This window comes from Brachyhypopomus gauderio, unplaced genomic scaffold (genome assembly GCF_052324685.1).
Source record: "Brachyhypopomus gauderio isolate BG-103 unplaced genomic scaffold, BGAUD_0.2 sc86, whole genome shotgun sequence".
NCBI classification, from domain to species: Eukaryota; Metazoa; Chordata; class Actinopteri; order Gymnotiformes; family Hypopomidae; genus Brachyhypopomus; species Brachyhypopomus gauderio.
This window is the reverse complement of record NW_027506907.1, coordinates 1,082,971-1,095,728: the sequence shown is the minus strand read 5'-3', so window position 1 is coordinate 1,095,728 and position 12,758 is coordinate 1,082,971. Positions and strand designations below refer to the sequence as shown.

At 45.7% G+C, this 12,758-nt stretch overlaps 2 protein-coding genes across 2 annotated transcripts; one reads left to right on the top strand and one right to left on the bottom strand.

Moving 5' to 3' along the window:
- Positions 1–136: 136 nt before the first annotated feature.
- cct4 (chaperonin containing TCP1, subunit 4 (delta)) lies at positions 137–6,080 on the bottom strand. Its single transcript, XM_076991855.1, has 13 exons — positions 5,812–6,080; positions 5,503–5,555; positions 5,281–5,370; positions 4,898–5,006; positions 4,482–4,746; positions 3,896–4,028; positions 3,465–3,604; positions 3,012–3,108; positions 1,879–1,989; positions 1,339–1,469; positions 895–1,129; positions 521–634; positions 137–288 (listed from the first exon to the last, which is right to left on the bottom strand). Exons 1-13 carry the CDS (start codon positions 5,918–5,920, stop codon positions 274–276), a joined length of 1,602 nt encoding a protein of 533 aa, XP_076847970.1. The 5' UTR covers positions 5,921–6,080; the 3' UTR covers positions 137–273.
- Positions 6,081–6,100: 20 nt separating this feature from the next.
- On the top strand, positions 6,101–12,554 carry pus10 (pseudouridine synthase 10). The gene is made up of 18 exons (XM_076991856.1): positions 6,101–6,429; positions 6,620–6,764; positions 6,884–7,108; positions 7,267–7,353; positions 7,489–7,523; positions 7,858–7,969; positions 8,239–8,300; positions 8,410–8,455; positions 8,789–8,853; positions 9,079–9,164; positions 9,313–9,438; positions 9,600–9,656; positions 9,886–9,962; positions 10,077–10,132; positions 10,390–10,507; positions 10,764–10,906; positions 11,043–11,142; positions 11,970–12,554. Exons 2-18 carry the CDS (start codon positions 6,639–6,641, stop codon positions 12,006–12,008), a joined length of 1,560 nt encoding a protein of 519 aa, XP_076847971.1. The 5' UTR covers positions 6,101–6,429; positions 6,620–6,638; the 3' UTR covers positions 12,009–12,554.
- The last annotated feature ends 204 nt before the right edge of the window (positions 12,555–12,758 follow it).

The window sequence follows — 12,758 nt, the reverse complement described above, 5'->3', positions numbered from 1 at the left end:
GAAGAGTACACTTCTCCACTTCACTGTTTAACTCTGGTAACACCTATTAAGGCAATAACGTGGCATACACACACACACCACACAATTTAAAAGAAAAAGAATATGAAGAGGGACACATCACAAAGCGAGGTTGTCTTGAGGAAAAAAAAAAAACTTTTATTAAATTACGCAATGCAACATCTACAGACAGTTGGTCATAGCGTTGGCGAGGTCTCTACGTAGTTCAGCGGGAGTGCTCCATCTTCCCACAGCACGCACCCACACGTGTGCGCCTTATCGTGTGTTGACCTGAAGAGAAAGAGGGCGAGTCAGAGGTCTCTTTAAAGCAGTAGCAGCTGTGGAGTTGTGCTACTCCAACACAACCCCGTTCAAATCGTGATGACAAACACTGGATGAAAAATCTGAATAAAATGTAAAAGGTTTTTATTTCTTTATGAATGTATATTAGCAAATAAATTTGTAAACTGCTAGCTTTAAACGGTTTATGAACGTGCATGACGAAGTAAAACGCGTCACTCACAACGTCATCGATCTTGAGGATGCTGCGGACGGTTTCCGTGGCGAGGGTGAGCGCGCTGATTGAGACCAGCAGAGGCTGGACCACCAGTTCCTCCAGGATATTGGAGATCCCGCCCTGAGAGACAAAATTCAGCTACTGCAATCATTCCAGCATAAAGGCCATGAGCACGATCCACTCATCTATTTTACTTCATTTGCACGTGTTACTTTGGCACTTCTGTACCCAACATGGTAAAATTAGAGGTACTTTTTCTTACTAATGGGACCAACTAAAAATTATTATTCCTGTGAGTTGTTCTGACTTCGCCGAGATAAGCTGGGAGAGATTGTGATGCTGTCTCACGAGCTGCTCTTCTCCAACTCCAGACCGCTCACCTTGCGCACGTTAATCCCAGCCGTCTTCTCGCCCTGGGCGTGTCTGTTCCGGAGCTCAGTCACCGTGGAGATGGGGTTGAGGCCGGCATTCTCTGCGAGAGTGGAAGGGATGACCTCGAGGGCGTCGGCATAGGCACGCACGCAGTACGCCTCCATGCCACCCAGTGTGCGGGCGTACTCCGCCAATCGCAGTGCCAGCTCGATCTCGGGAGCTCCGCCTCCTGCAATCAGTGCTCTGCAGGGGGCGGTATATACAATGGCTTGCTTAACCAAGAGGAACTCCTTCGTTTACATGTCCTTAAATGCATCTGTTTTATTAACATTTCCCTGTGCTCAGCAAGCACATTACAGCAGCAAATTCACTGGCGTTAGTGCACTGTGTGTTGGGATAAGGGGAGTGTGTTAAGGGATCTTCTGGTTCACTGGCGGCCGGAGGCGCCTCACCTCTTTTTGACGAGGCAGCGGATGACGCAGAGGGCATCATGGATAGAGCGTTCTGCCTCTTCAATCACCAGCTTGTTGGAGCCTCGCACCACAATGCTCACGGTCTTACCGGGACAGGTGCAGCCTGTGATCTACACACACACACACAAAGCCAAAAACAACCAAAAGATGTTTGCTATTACACATCAGCACTAGCACAAGTTATTATTTTTTTTACATCATGCAGATGAAACCAGCAGCCGGTCCGTGTTTTTGATCCATCCCCCCGGTTCCCACAAATGAGCACCAGTTGTAACGTTTTCTTAATGTCTTTATTCAGAGTTTAGACCAACTGAAATGACCAGGTTAACCAGGATAAACACAGGTTTATCTTCCTCTGACAAACCTGGAAAAAACGTAACTGTGATGTTTAGATACTAAACGCGCCTCTACTGGCTGGACACTGTGAGATCGGCTTGAGAGAAGAGACCTTGTGTGTGTGTCCCATTTACACAAGCTGTGTCGCATTGCTGAGCTGACCTCAGGTCAGTGGGCTCTCACCTTCACCAGCTTACCGGAGCCATCCAGGCTCACCTCCTCTGCCAACTCGGCTGATCCCAGCATCTCTGGGGTGAAGTGGTCAATGTGAGCAATTGGCTTGGTGCCAATCGTCTGCAAACAAACAAAAAAAAACACACACACAAAGGAGAATTAAATATCTAAAAGGCAGAAGCCATTTATAGCGTGCTGTAGATGTGCATTTTCTGACAGACTCATCACTGAAATGTGTATGCGTGAGGGTCTCTGCACACACTTTACATTTCCATTATATTTGTTCCAGATTCCCTTTATCTTCATTATTCTCAGCTTTTTTGATTACATTTTATATTTATATTTTATGTTTGTGTTGATATTAAGGGAAACAAGTTATGCTGTAATGATTGCAGTCCAGTTGGCATATTCTGCTTTGCATTGTGGGGAGACTGATTTTTGCTGCTTAGAATCTGCAAACACTAGTTATTACTGGTGAGTCAACGGACGTAGTGATTAGCTAGTTAAGTAAAGACCTGATGGATGTTAACAATGATTCCTTTGGGCACAGCAGTCAATCACTGCTGGTGAAAGCCTAGGACATAAGTGTCATGTTTCCAGGGGTGATGTTAGGATCTGTTAATACAAGTGACTCCATCCTCACAGCGGAAATGCACATGAAACAAGACATCTAAATCAAACACAAAGCTTGTAATGTTGGCTGGGGCTACAAACACAAAGGCCCTTGATGTTGGCTGTGGCTCTAACAAACATGTGAAAAGGGAACTATTATTTTGGCATCTTGGGCAGCACATTAGCTTGCCTGTCCGCAGGTGTCTAGGCATTATTCCTAGCTGCAAGACACCGATGTACACTCAAATACTATTTATTAAAATTTATTTAATGTCCAAGACATCAAGAAATCTAAATATTTTGAAGAGATCCACATCTTGGTGTATTTGTGAATGTTAGCGTGCCCCCCTTGTTTCACGATGTGTATAGTAACGTTGAGATGAACATCCTTACTCGGAGTACGCAAACCAGTGGGATTCCAGCTTGTTAGAGTGCAGGTTAGACTGCTTTGATGCTCTACACAAGTGGGGGGCTACATGAGGTGGTGTGTGTCTGAGGGGGCAGGTTGAGAGGGTGCATTTCCTCTTTACCTTGCAGACGAACTCGATCTCCTCCCTCTCAATGTCCTTCACCACCATGATCTTCATCTTGTTCAGGAAGTGAAGGGCCAGGTCGCTCAGCGCATCTCTGTACAAGTCCACACACACACAGCACTTGAGAATGGAGAGTTGAGAATCCCCGACATGGGTGACAGTCTCACCTTTGAACAAATGTTCAGGTTTTAGCCTAGTGTTTCAGCTGACGGACATAAAGGACACCACAGAAGATCTGACTGACATAAAGGAGACCACAGAAGATCTGACGGACATAAAGGAGAAACACAGATCTCTCACTCGTTAGCCAAAACATCAATCTTCGTTACAGATGATCAGAGGGGTCAAGAACCACTCACCCCAAGTACTTATTCAGTGTACAAATCTCATTCATAGGGCCCGATTTGCCCAACAGTTAAAGCAACTGGGCTCACACTCGCGCTCTCTCACCTCAGAATGGATTTCTGGATGAGCAGCACGTTGCAGCCAGCCTTTTTGATCTGTTTGACCAGGTTGAGGATGTATGCTCTCTCCTCCCGGAGGACGCGGTCCATCTGCGCGTAGTCCGACACTACAATCTGGTTGTCCATCTGGCCAGACAGAAGCAGAGAGCTGTTCACACATCAAGGGTCTGACCTTCAGAACAAACCGAGCTCTCCAAATGGACGCCAATGTAATGATCTCGAGTCTCATAAGTGGTGAGATTTATTAACCCGTTATCTCTTTTTTTATTTTTTATTTACCAGATTTTGTCTAAAACACATAATAAATAAAAACTTTACATTGCTCACTAGCTCAGATTGAGCAGTACCTAGCAAAAATGACAACGTGAGAGGGATCTGGTGTTGTGGTTCAGGCTGGAGGCTTGGACAGGTACGTACGTCAGTCTTTGGGGGGGACAGGCAGAACTGGATCAGGCCGATCTTGGCCTTCTCGACGCGGGACGCGCCGGTGTTCACTACTTTCTGGGTCAGAACCAGACCGTCCACCAGCTCGCAGTCATCAATGGTTCCTCTGAAACACCACACAACATACCCAAACTGAAATTCACGACTCATGTATTTATAATCGCATCAGATTAAGAAATAAACCAAAGACAAGCAAAAGAAAAGAGGCATTATACAATTCAAGTAGAACATTGTTTCTGTTTTTGTGGAGAACCCCCCATACCCATAAAAAGGTGGTCCTTTAAGTCCTGTGAGGCTTAGTGTTACAAGATAATGAAGCAGGATATCTAGGCAAGATGAAGCACCTAAGCCCAAAGGGAGGACTTCCCATTAAGAATGACTTCTACTCCTGTTTGACAGCCTTGACTATTGACTAAAGTTCTATGGCAAAGTGAAACATCTTGCTTAGTAAAATATCTGCTTTATGTATAAACCAGCCATGCCTAAACAAAAATGGTTTGCATGGGTGGGTCTGCAGCAGTAACAACCATCACTACCCAGTGTCCCTGCATAAACCCACCCGAGCTTCTTGACGATGTTGATGTCACGGAGGTCGACGCCGGTAGCAGTGCCTGGGTCGATTACCCTCATCACAGCATCCACGCTCATGGGGGCCAGCAGGCTGGAGTACTGCGATACCACTTTGGAACACAGAGAGGTGGTGGCGCTGTTGAGCAAACTCTCTCGGTCACTCAGCTCCACGGGCTGGCTGATGGAGGTGAGGATCTCCACACCCTTGTCCACTGCCTTTTGGAACGACTCGGAGATGGTTGTCGGGTGAATGCCTGTGGGACAAAGGTGGTGCAGGGTCACTTTATGGTTAATGTTGAGAAAATAAGTACAGTGACAGAAGGAACAGATCCTATATATTTCCTAATAACCCAAGGTACCATCATGAGGAAATGACATCACAGTGAGTGTGAGCAGTTTAGGCACCTTTCTGAAGGAGTTTGGCACAAGCATCCAATAGTGCACCAGCAATCACCACCACTGATGTAGTTCCATCACCAGCCTCAATGTCCTGAGCCTTGGACAGCTCCACCAGCTGACACACACACACACACACACACACACACACACACACACACACACACACACACACACACACACACACACAGTCTATGTCTGCAATCAATTTTAAGTAACCGAGCTGTCTGAATCTCTGAGACACAATCAGGACAGACATACAAGAAGCAAATGCGTGCAATACTAATTGCTTGACAAATGTGATTCTTTTGTGTAACGCAAGCATTGACCAATGGGAGCCATAGGAATCAGATGAATGAAACCAGACAAGGAGACTTCCTCTTCCATCTCACCATCTTAGCTGCAGGGTGCAGGACCTGCATCTGTTTCAGGATGGTGGCCCCGTCGTTGGTAATGGTGACGTCTCCCTTTCCATCCTGGATCTACACAAGTACATATTACTGGCTCGTTTCAGTGTCTCCTCGACAAGCAATGCCTCAAGGCAGGTTTGGAAACAGTTACAGAGAGAGGAGGACAAGAGAATGATTCAGTGAGAGGGAGAGAGAATAACGTACCATTTTGTCCATGCCCTTGGGACCGAGACTCGTTCTGATGGCATCAGCAACAGCTGCAAAACAAAAGGCGAACTGCAGCTTGCACATGAAGTGATCTTAACTAACAATCTGAGGCTGGAGCCCCCGAACATACGAGCTTACATCTCCACCGAGCCCAGAAGGGCTGCATGGCAGTATCTCCATACAAGGCAGTCATGGGCTAAAGCGCTCCGTTATGTGAACTGGTTAGATGACTCATTATCGAGCCAGCTGATCAAATGTATTAACGTCTAGAGTCGCTGTGTAAACATTATAATATTAGTGACTTACCTTTGCCTGCGCTAATGTTGCTGAATCGTATCTGGGCGGGTTTGTCGCGGTCCACATACGTCCCGCCATTGTTTTTTCCTCCACCCTTAGATACTGCGGCTTCAGGCATCTTCGGTTAATTTCGCAAGAATATGTCGGTCAGTGATCACAGACACGGACGGGCTCTTCACCGACCCGTAAAAACGTCCCCGCGGCTCGGATGGACAGAGATTCGGTTTGGTCTGGGATCCCAAACAGAACCTTCGAGAGCCACCGGTTGCGACGGAAGGAGTAAAAGGACCCACGGTCGGCGTTTGCTGCGCATACAAATGACGTTGAGAGGCGCCCGACTATTTGCCATGCTTTCATAACAGTATTAAAACCTTACCGAGGACTGACTTGGGAAAAGAAACTAAGCTCTAGCTAGCGATCTCTCTCTTCATATTATAATTGTATTATGCATGATGTTATTATTAACATGTATAATTACTTGGAGAAGATCTCAAACCAGTTAGATTCTGTAAGGAGATTAAGGACCTAACGTGGCCATTAGCTTGTGGAGTCGCTACTTTTAAAACCTTTAGCAGCCTAGTTAGCCGGTTAGGAAATTAATTTTACACATTGCATACTCTCCTCAAGGTAAGTTTAGTTCGAGTGAGACAGAATGTACCTGGCTGTTAACTAAAATATCACTACGGCGTTGTAGTTTTGACCTCATGCCATGCTTTACTGTCAGTGGAGCTAATGCGTTTTTGAATGTTTTTCTTAGATGCTGTCTGTTGTTTTCTCATGATCTCTCTCTCTCTCTCTCTCTCTCTCTCTCTCTCAGAGGTATCTTTCCCTTACCTATGCTTTCCCTCAAAGAGAAAGACCGCCCCATTGTGAGGAAGCTGTTGGATGCAGGTTGTTGTGCAAGATGTGTGTTGAGATTCTGTTGTGTGGGAAAATATTCTTCATATCAGAGTTCCTGTCAGGTGTGTGTTTGACTTTCATCCTGTTATCATATAAAAAATATACTCTTAATACCAACATACACATATTTAGCCAGTAATCTATATAATATATATGCATAAATGTTTGTCTTCCTCTGTAGGATATAAACAAAGAGCTTCTAGCTTTCCTGTCCCATGATGCATCATGCCAGGAGCAGCCAGAAGACCCACCGTGTAAGAGAATGAAGCTGGAGTCAGCGCAGGCAGGAGAGGACGGCCTCCCCGAGACCTCTGCGCTGCAGGGGGAGCCGGAGCCCCAGGACCCCAAGTGTGTGGCGTGTCTGGGCGTGCTGCAGGACTTCTGTGACGAGACGTTTGTCAAACAGGTGAGGGCACCTGCACTTTATTGAGAAAAGCAAGTATCAAAAAGTGGTTTATGGGGGTGTTTGAAGCGTTCTGGCATTCATGAAGAATGGCTGTAATCTGAAAATATTCCTCTTATCTACTAGTTTTTTTTTCTGTAATATCTTGACCTGCACTCCAGGTGTGTGAGACTGTGAGAGAACGGGACTACAAGTTTGACAGCCTGGTTCTGGCGGTGTCTCTCCCCGCTCAGCTGTCTGTCAGAGAGGTGCGTCTACGCGTCTACACCACACCGGCATGCAGGCATTCGGTCGCTCCAGGCAGGATCCTTAATAATGCATCGGAAAGCACTTGATGTTACTCGGACTACAGTGTTTCGTTCGTTTTGTTCTCTTTCCTTCAGCATTCCTGCTGGCTGTACGTCAAGAAAGAACTCCGGTATGTCAACAACTTGCACTCAGATCGGTTTTTGCCTTTCATGTTGTTTTTGACACAGTTGTTGTGTCAGAGGGTCGCTGATCGTAAATCTTTAATGCACTTTCTCATTACACCTCGGCAGCACTAATTGCAGCACTAATTTGCATTTCCCTTACACTAACACAACTGATTTCATTCAGCTGAACGTTAGCTGACTAATTAAATGGAAGCCAAATTAAAAGAGGCCAAACCACAAAGTCCAGTAGACCCTCGTTTCCTCGGCACCAGTATCCCAGGGTGTCCGCCTGTGTTCTGTCCCAGACTGACCATTGGCGCCCGCTGTCGTGTGTCCCAGGGAGAAGAGCATGTGTGTGGAGAAGGAGGATGTGGTCCAGGTGAAGGATGCCTTCAAATGGGCCATACAGGGCCTGGTGGGCCGCGAGCTGTCTGCACCTGTGCTCTGTAACGTAAGTGTAGCCGGAGCTGTCCTTGGTCCTGGACGCAGTCGCCCTCTGAGAACACGGCAAATCATAGACCGATGATGTGTGTCTGTGTTCTTTTCTGATGAGGTCCCTCCGTAGTTTCTCAGGGTTCCTCGATTTTGTTTTTAAGTGAGCGTTGCCAACGATGGAACAGTTCAGACTGGTGTGTTGGACTGTATGACTGTGTGAAACGTGTGTGTGTGTGTGTTAATATTGTGTTTCGGATCATTTCCATTTGCTCTTGTGTTGTGTAGAGTGCTTTTGAGGTCAGCATCGGGTTCACACATGCTGACACGGACAAAGACTGCCACTTCCTGTACGTTTGCTTCGTTCACTCCCAGCCTGGGTTCTATTGTTTTTGTTTACTGGATGACACAGGCAACAGATAAACATGCTCACACTGCTGTTTCATTGGGCCTCTACAGGGCTACAGTTTGTTCCAACTGCTTCAAACCGGCCAAGAACAAAGCAGTAAGTGCTGGAGAGAATGTCCCCTGTCCTGGCATCGTCTTAGTACACACACACACACACACACACACACACACACATACACACACACACACAGTATTTGTGAGGTAGATCCCAGCAACACTGCTCTCTTTGCTCCTTTGGACTCACTGAATGACTGAATGACTCAAGTAAAATGTCAATGTACATCTTAACCATTGTACTGACAAGACTGTGTGAAAATATATATAGGACTGTCTTAGCATAAAGATGGCCTATTGCATTTCAAACTTGCAATCATGGCTTCATTTCAAACGTAACGTAAACAAATATTTTCCATCTCCTCCTGCTTCTCAGTCTGTGTTCACTAGAATGGCGGTGGCCAAGGCCCTGGAGAAAATCTCAGACCAGGATTTTCTCAGGTACTAGCCCCTTCACCTAACTAACTCCCTTCACCTCCCTTCTCCTCATCCTCCCCTGCCCTCCCCTCCCCTCTGTTCTCCCCCTCTCCTCTCCTCCGTTCTCCTCCTCCTCCTCCCCTCTCACCCCTCTCAAGTTTCACACAACAGCTGCTCTGTTGCTTTAAGCTCTCCCTGTGCTCTGTTCACTCTGTTGACTGTGTGTCCCTGTTCTCCCGTCCTCCACAGACATTACCCATGTCCCCCGCACAGAGCGTCCAGCAGGTGCACTCCTCTGGAGACCACCTGCCTGCACTCCTCCGTCTTCATAGCAGGTGAGGGAGTGTGTACAAGTGTGTGTGTGTGTGTGTGTGTGTGTGTGTACAAGTGTGTGTGAGTGAGTGAGTGAAGCATTTGACGTTTGATTTATCAGCCACTTTGTCCTTGTCCTCATTTAAATAACTTGTCCATAATGTTCTTTAGGGAGGTATAATAAGTTCTCACGGGAGCTTCCACAGACGCCCTGGGTGATAGATGGAGAGAGAAGGATGGAGGGATCAGTGGAAGAGTTGATCGCTAATCCTCCACTCTCCTCCTTCAGAGCCGATGGTCAGGATGCTCAGATGGAACCGAGCTCTTCTTTGTAGGCTGATCCACGATCAGTTTTGCTTTAGGCACTTTAAACTTTTTGCTTTACCACATGAGATTCAGCCTGATCCTGGACCTGGTACTAATGAGTTCCTTCTTGTTTATTTCTTGTCTGTTTGTAGCTTTTAACTTTTCTTCGTCAGGGAGAGAAGACGTGGACGTGCGAACCCTGGGAAATGGTTCGTCACGATAAAGCACACGTACACTAACGTACCGTCACGATATTTTACATGTTTATTTTGATGTTTGTATCACTCCATGTTGCTCCTCTAGAGCAGTAACAGCTAGAGTGCATGCAAAATACACAACCTTCACTGAAAACCCGGAACCGGAGTTTGAGCGGGAGGAGTAGGCATGGATACACCGACCCAGACTGCTGATGTGTTTGTCTTGCTGTGTGTCTTGCAGGACGTCCATTCGCTATAGAGTTGGTGAACCCCCACAGAGCGAGGCTTAACAAAGCCGAGGTGAAACAGCTTCAGGAGGTATGGGAGCATCTCGGTGGGCTCCGGTGAGACGTCACATATGCCCACCGTGGCAGGTTTGTTCATTTAATCATCATTAATCACATTAAGTATCTCTTCATCTTGCCTGTGCAGACAATCAACGCGTCTTCTGACAAAATCCGAGTCAGGGATCTGCAGATTGTGACCAGGTGAGTGTGTGTGTGTGTGTGTGTGTGTGTGTGTGTGTGTGTGTGTGTGTGTGTGTGTGTGTGTGTGTGTGTGTGTGTGTGTGTGTGTGTTCATGCACACATCAGAGAATCAGAGAGTGGGCGTAGACTCTTGGTTGAATGTTAACATTTTCTTTGACATTGTTTTAGCTGTATTGATGGATACTCCTAGATTTCTGTGGTTGGTAGATGAATTTCTGTACATACGTGTGTGTGTGTGCGTGCCTTCGCAACTGCAGAGATGCAATGAGCCGTATGAAAGTGGGAGAGGAGGAGAAGACCAAATCTTACAGCGCCCTCATCTGGACTAAAAAGGCCATAACTAAAGCCGACCTTGACATTATTGGAAATATTAAGGTTATGATCATTAATGTTCATTGCATAAATCTACTCTTTCATATTCTAAAAACAGAAAATGTCTAAACATTCCATTGTTCTCGTTACTTTTTAACATTTAATTTAAGCTTCACATTTGCATAATATTTCCAACTTCAGTGATTGGAAACTGCTCAGACTCGGGTACATAGAGTTTGATATCTCGGTGATAAAGGAGAGACTCCTCCCTGAAGTGTTATACCCCTCAAGAACACAGAGTAACATTAAACGTGTGTAGGAGCTGAAGATCGACCAGAAGACTCCGTTACGAGTTCTACACCGCAGGCCCCTCGCAGTGCGACAGAGACTGATCCACTCCATGAGCGCGCGCTACCTGGACACACACCACTTCACACTGCTGCTGCGCACGCAGGCTGGGACGTATCCTCACACACGCCCATATAATCGTGTATGTCCGTTTATGAACGTAAACATGCTTTGAAAATGACCATTTTTTTCAGTTCGTCGACAAATTGTTTATCTTGGGTCCGTGTTGCCTTAATGAGCCTCCTTGCAGCTACATTAAGGAGTTCGTGCACGGGGACTTCGGCCGGACTAAGCCCAGCCTCGGCGGACTCATGGAGACCGAGGCGGACATTCTGGAGCTGGACGTGGAGGTCTGAGCCACACAATGACCAGAACCGGCAGAATCGCGCGGCAAACACGAAGTTGACTATTATTTCGCGTAGTTTGCACATGTTAAGACATTTGAGTATTTAGTGTACGTAAAGTGTACGTGAAATAGGTAGAATGTTGCTGTTTTAATACAAATAAATTGGATAATTATAGGGCTTTTTAAATGAATCGAATCAACCGTGTTTGTGCATGGGACCAGAGGACAGGTAAGCGGTGGCGTGTGCGAGCCTGATTTACGGAATTACGATTGTAGACTAAAATAGTGTCTATACCAGACCAGGCTGCTAGTCTCATCCATCATGAGCGTTTCAATTATCACCACCAGATGGCGCCATGAGCGCGGCTGCGGCTGAGGGTGATGACCATAAATACTTTTTTACGGCGTTTTAAATGTTTCGAGTTATCTTCAGTTTAGGTATCTTACCCCGTTTAAAAATGTCGCGGTTCTGTGGTGTTTCCGTGTGGCCACTTACAGTCTGAAATGTCTCATAATTATGTAAAGTCGGAAGTTAAAGTAAATGTGACTGTCGTGGGCACGCGTGCCCTGCTTTCTGCTTTCGCAACCATACTGTCCCAATATTGTTACTCATCACGCCTGTAGTTGAGACGGGGACGCGGTTGTGATTTTTAAACTAAATTATGATATTTGTCGCCAGCATTTCAAAGTTCTATATGATGTCAGTGGGGTTAGTGAAAACTTTCATAAAACGAAAATCTGTCTGTTGTGTTTGAATGACTTATTCGAAGTTTATTCAACGTTTTTTTAATTCCAAAAACGTTTTCTTCTCGTTTTTCCCCGTCTCGTTAGTCGGTGGACGTGGACTGGCCTCCAGCTGTACCAGAATGAGAAGATCTCCGAGGCCACCACCTTCGGAATATCGGGAAATGTGCGGATATATCTATATCATCCACTGCCGACTCCGTAGACGGACGGACACACTGCGCCCCATTTTTCTAAAGGCCTTATTACATGGAAAATGTTTGCATCTGAGTGAAAGTTTGCTTGTGATTTTTTTTTTCATGAGCTCACCGGTCTAATGTTTCAGTTCTGAAACGCGCCAGGTTGGATACGGTATAAATACAGGCTACAAGTATCTATACCCGCCAGGTTGGATACGGTATAAATACAGGCTATAAGTATTTGTACCCGCCGAGGGACACAGTTCTAACTGTTCTGACCACAAAATGTACGTTTTGGACAGAAGATGAGGAAATGTGTGGTCTTTGACACTTGTTTATTATTGTTTAGTGTTCCGTTATGTGGCCGTTATTTAGCTGTAACGAGCTGTATTAGGCTATGTTTAGTTAATTTTTTCGAAAGTTATAGTAAATACGTCGATGACCCAATGTCTCGTGTACATTTTTTTATAAACCATAAAACGGTTTCGATAGAGGAGTTTAGTTCATTGTTTTTAATTGCTTGGGTCAGGAGTATTTTCATGGTAACATGTTTGTAACACGCTTAAAAATACTTTGCTGGAGAAGTTCATTAGCACATAAGCACCAACTTCACATATTAAATCTTCTAAATACGGTCACATATAAAATCTAATGAAATAGCTTTCAAAATATAAACCCTAATTTGGACTCCAATACG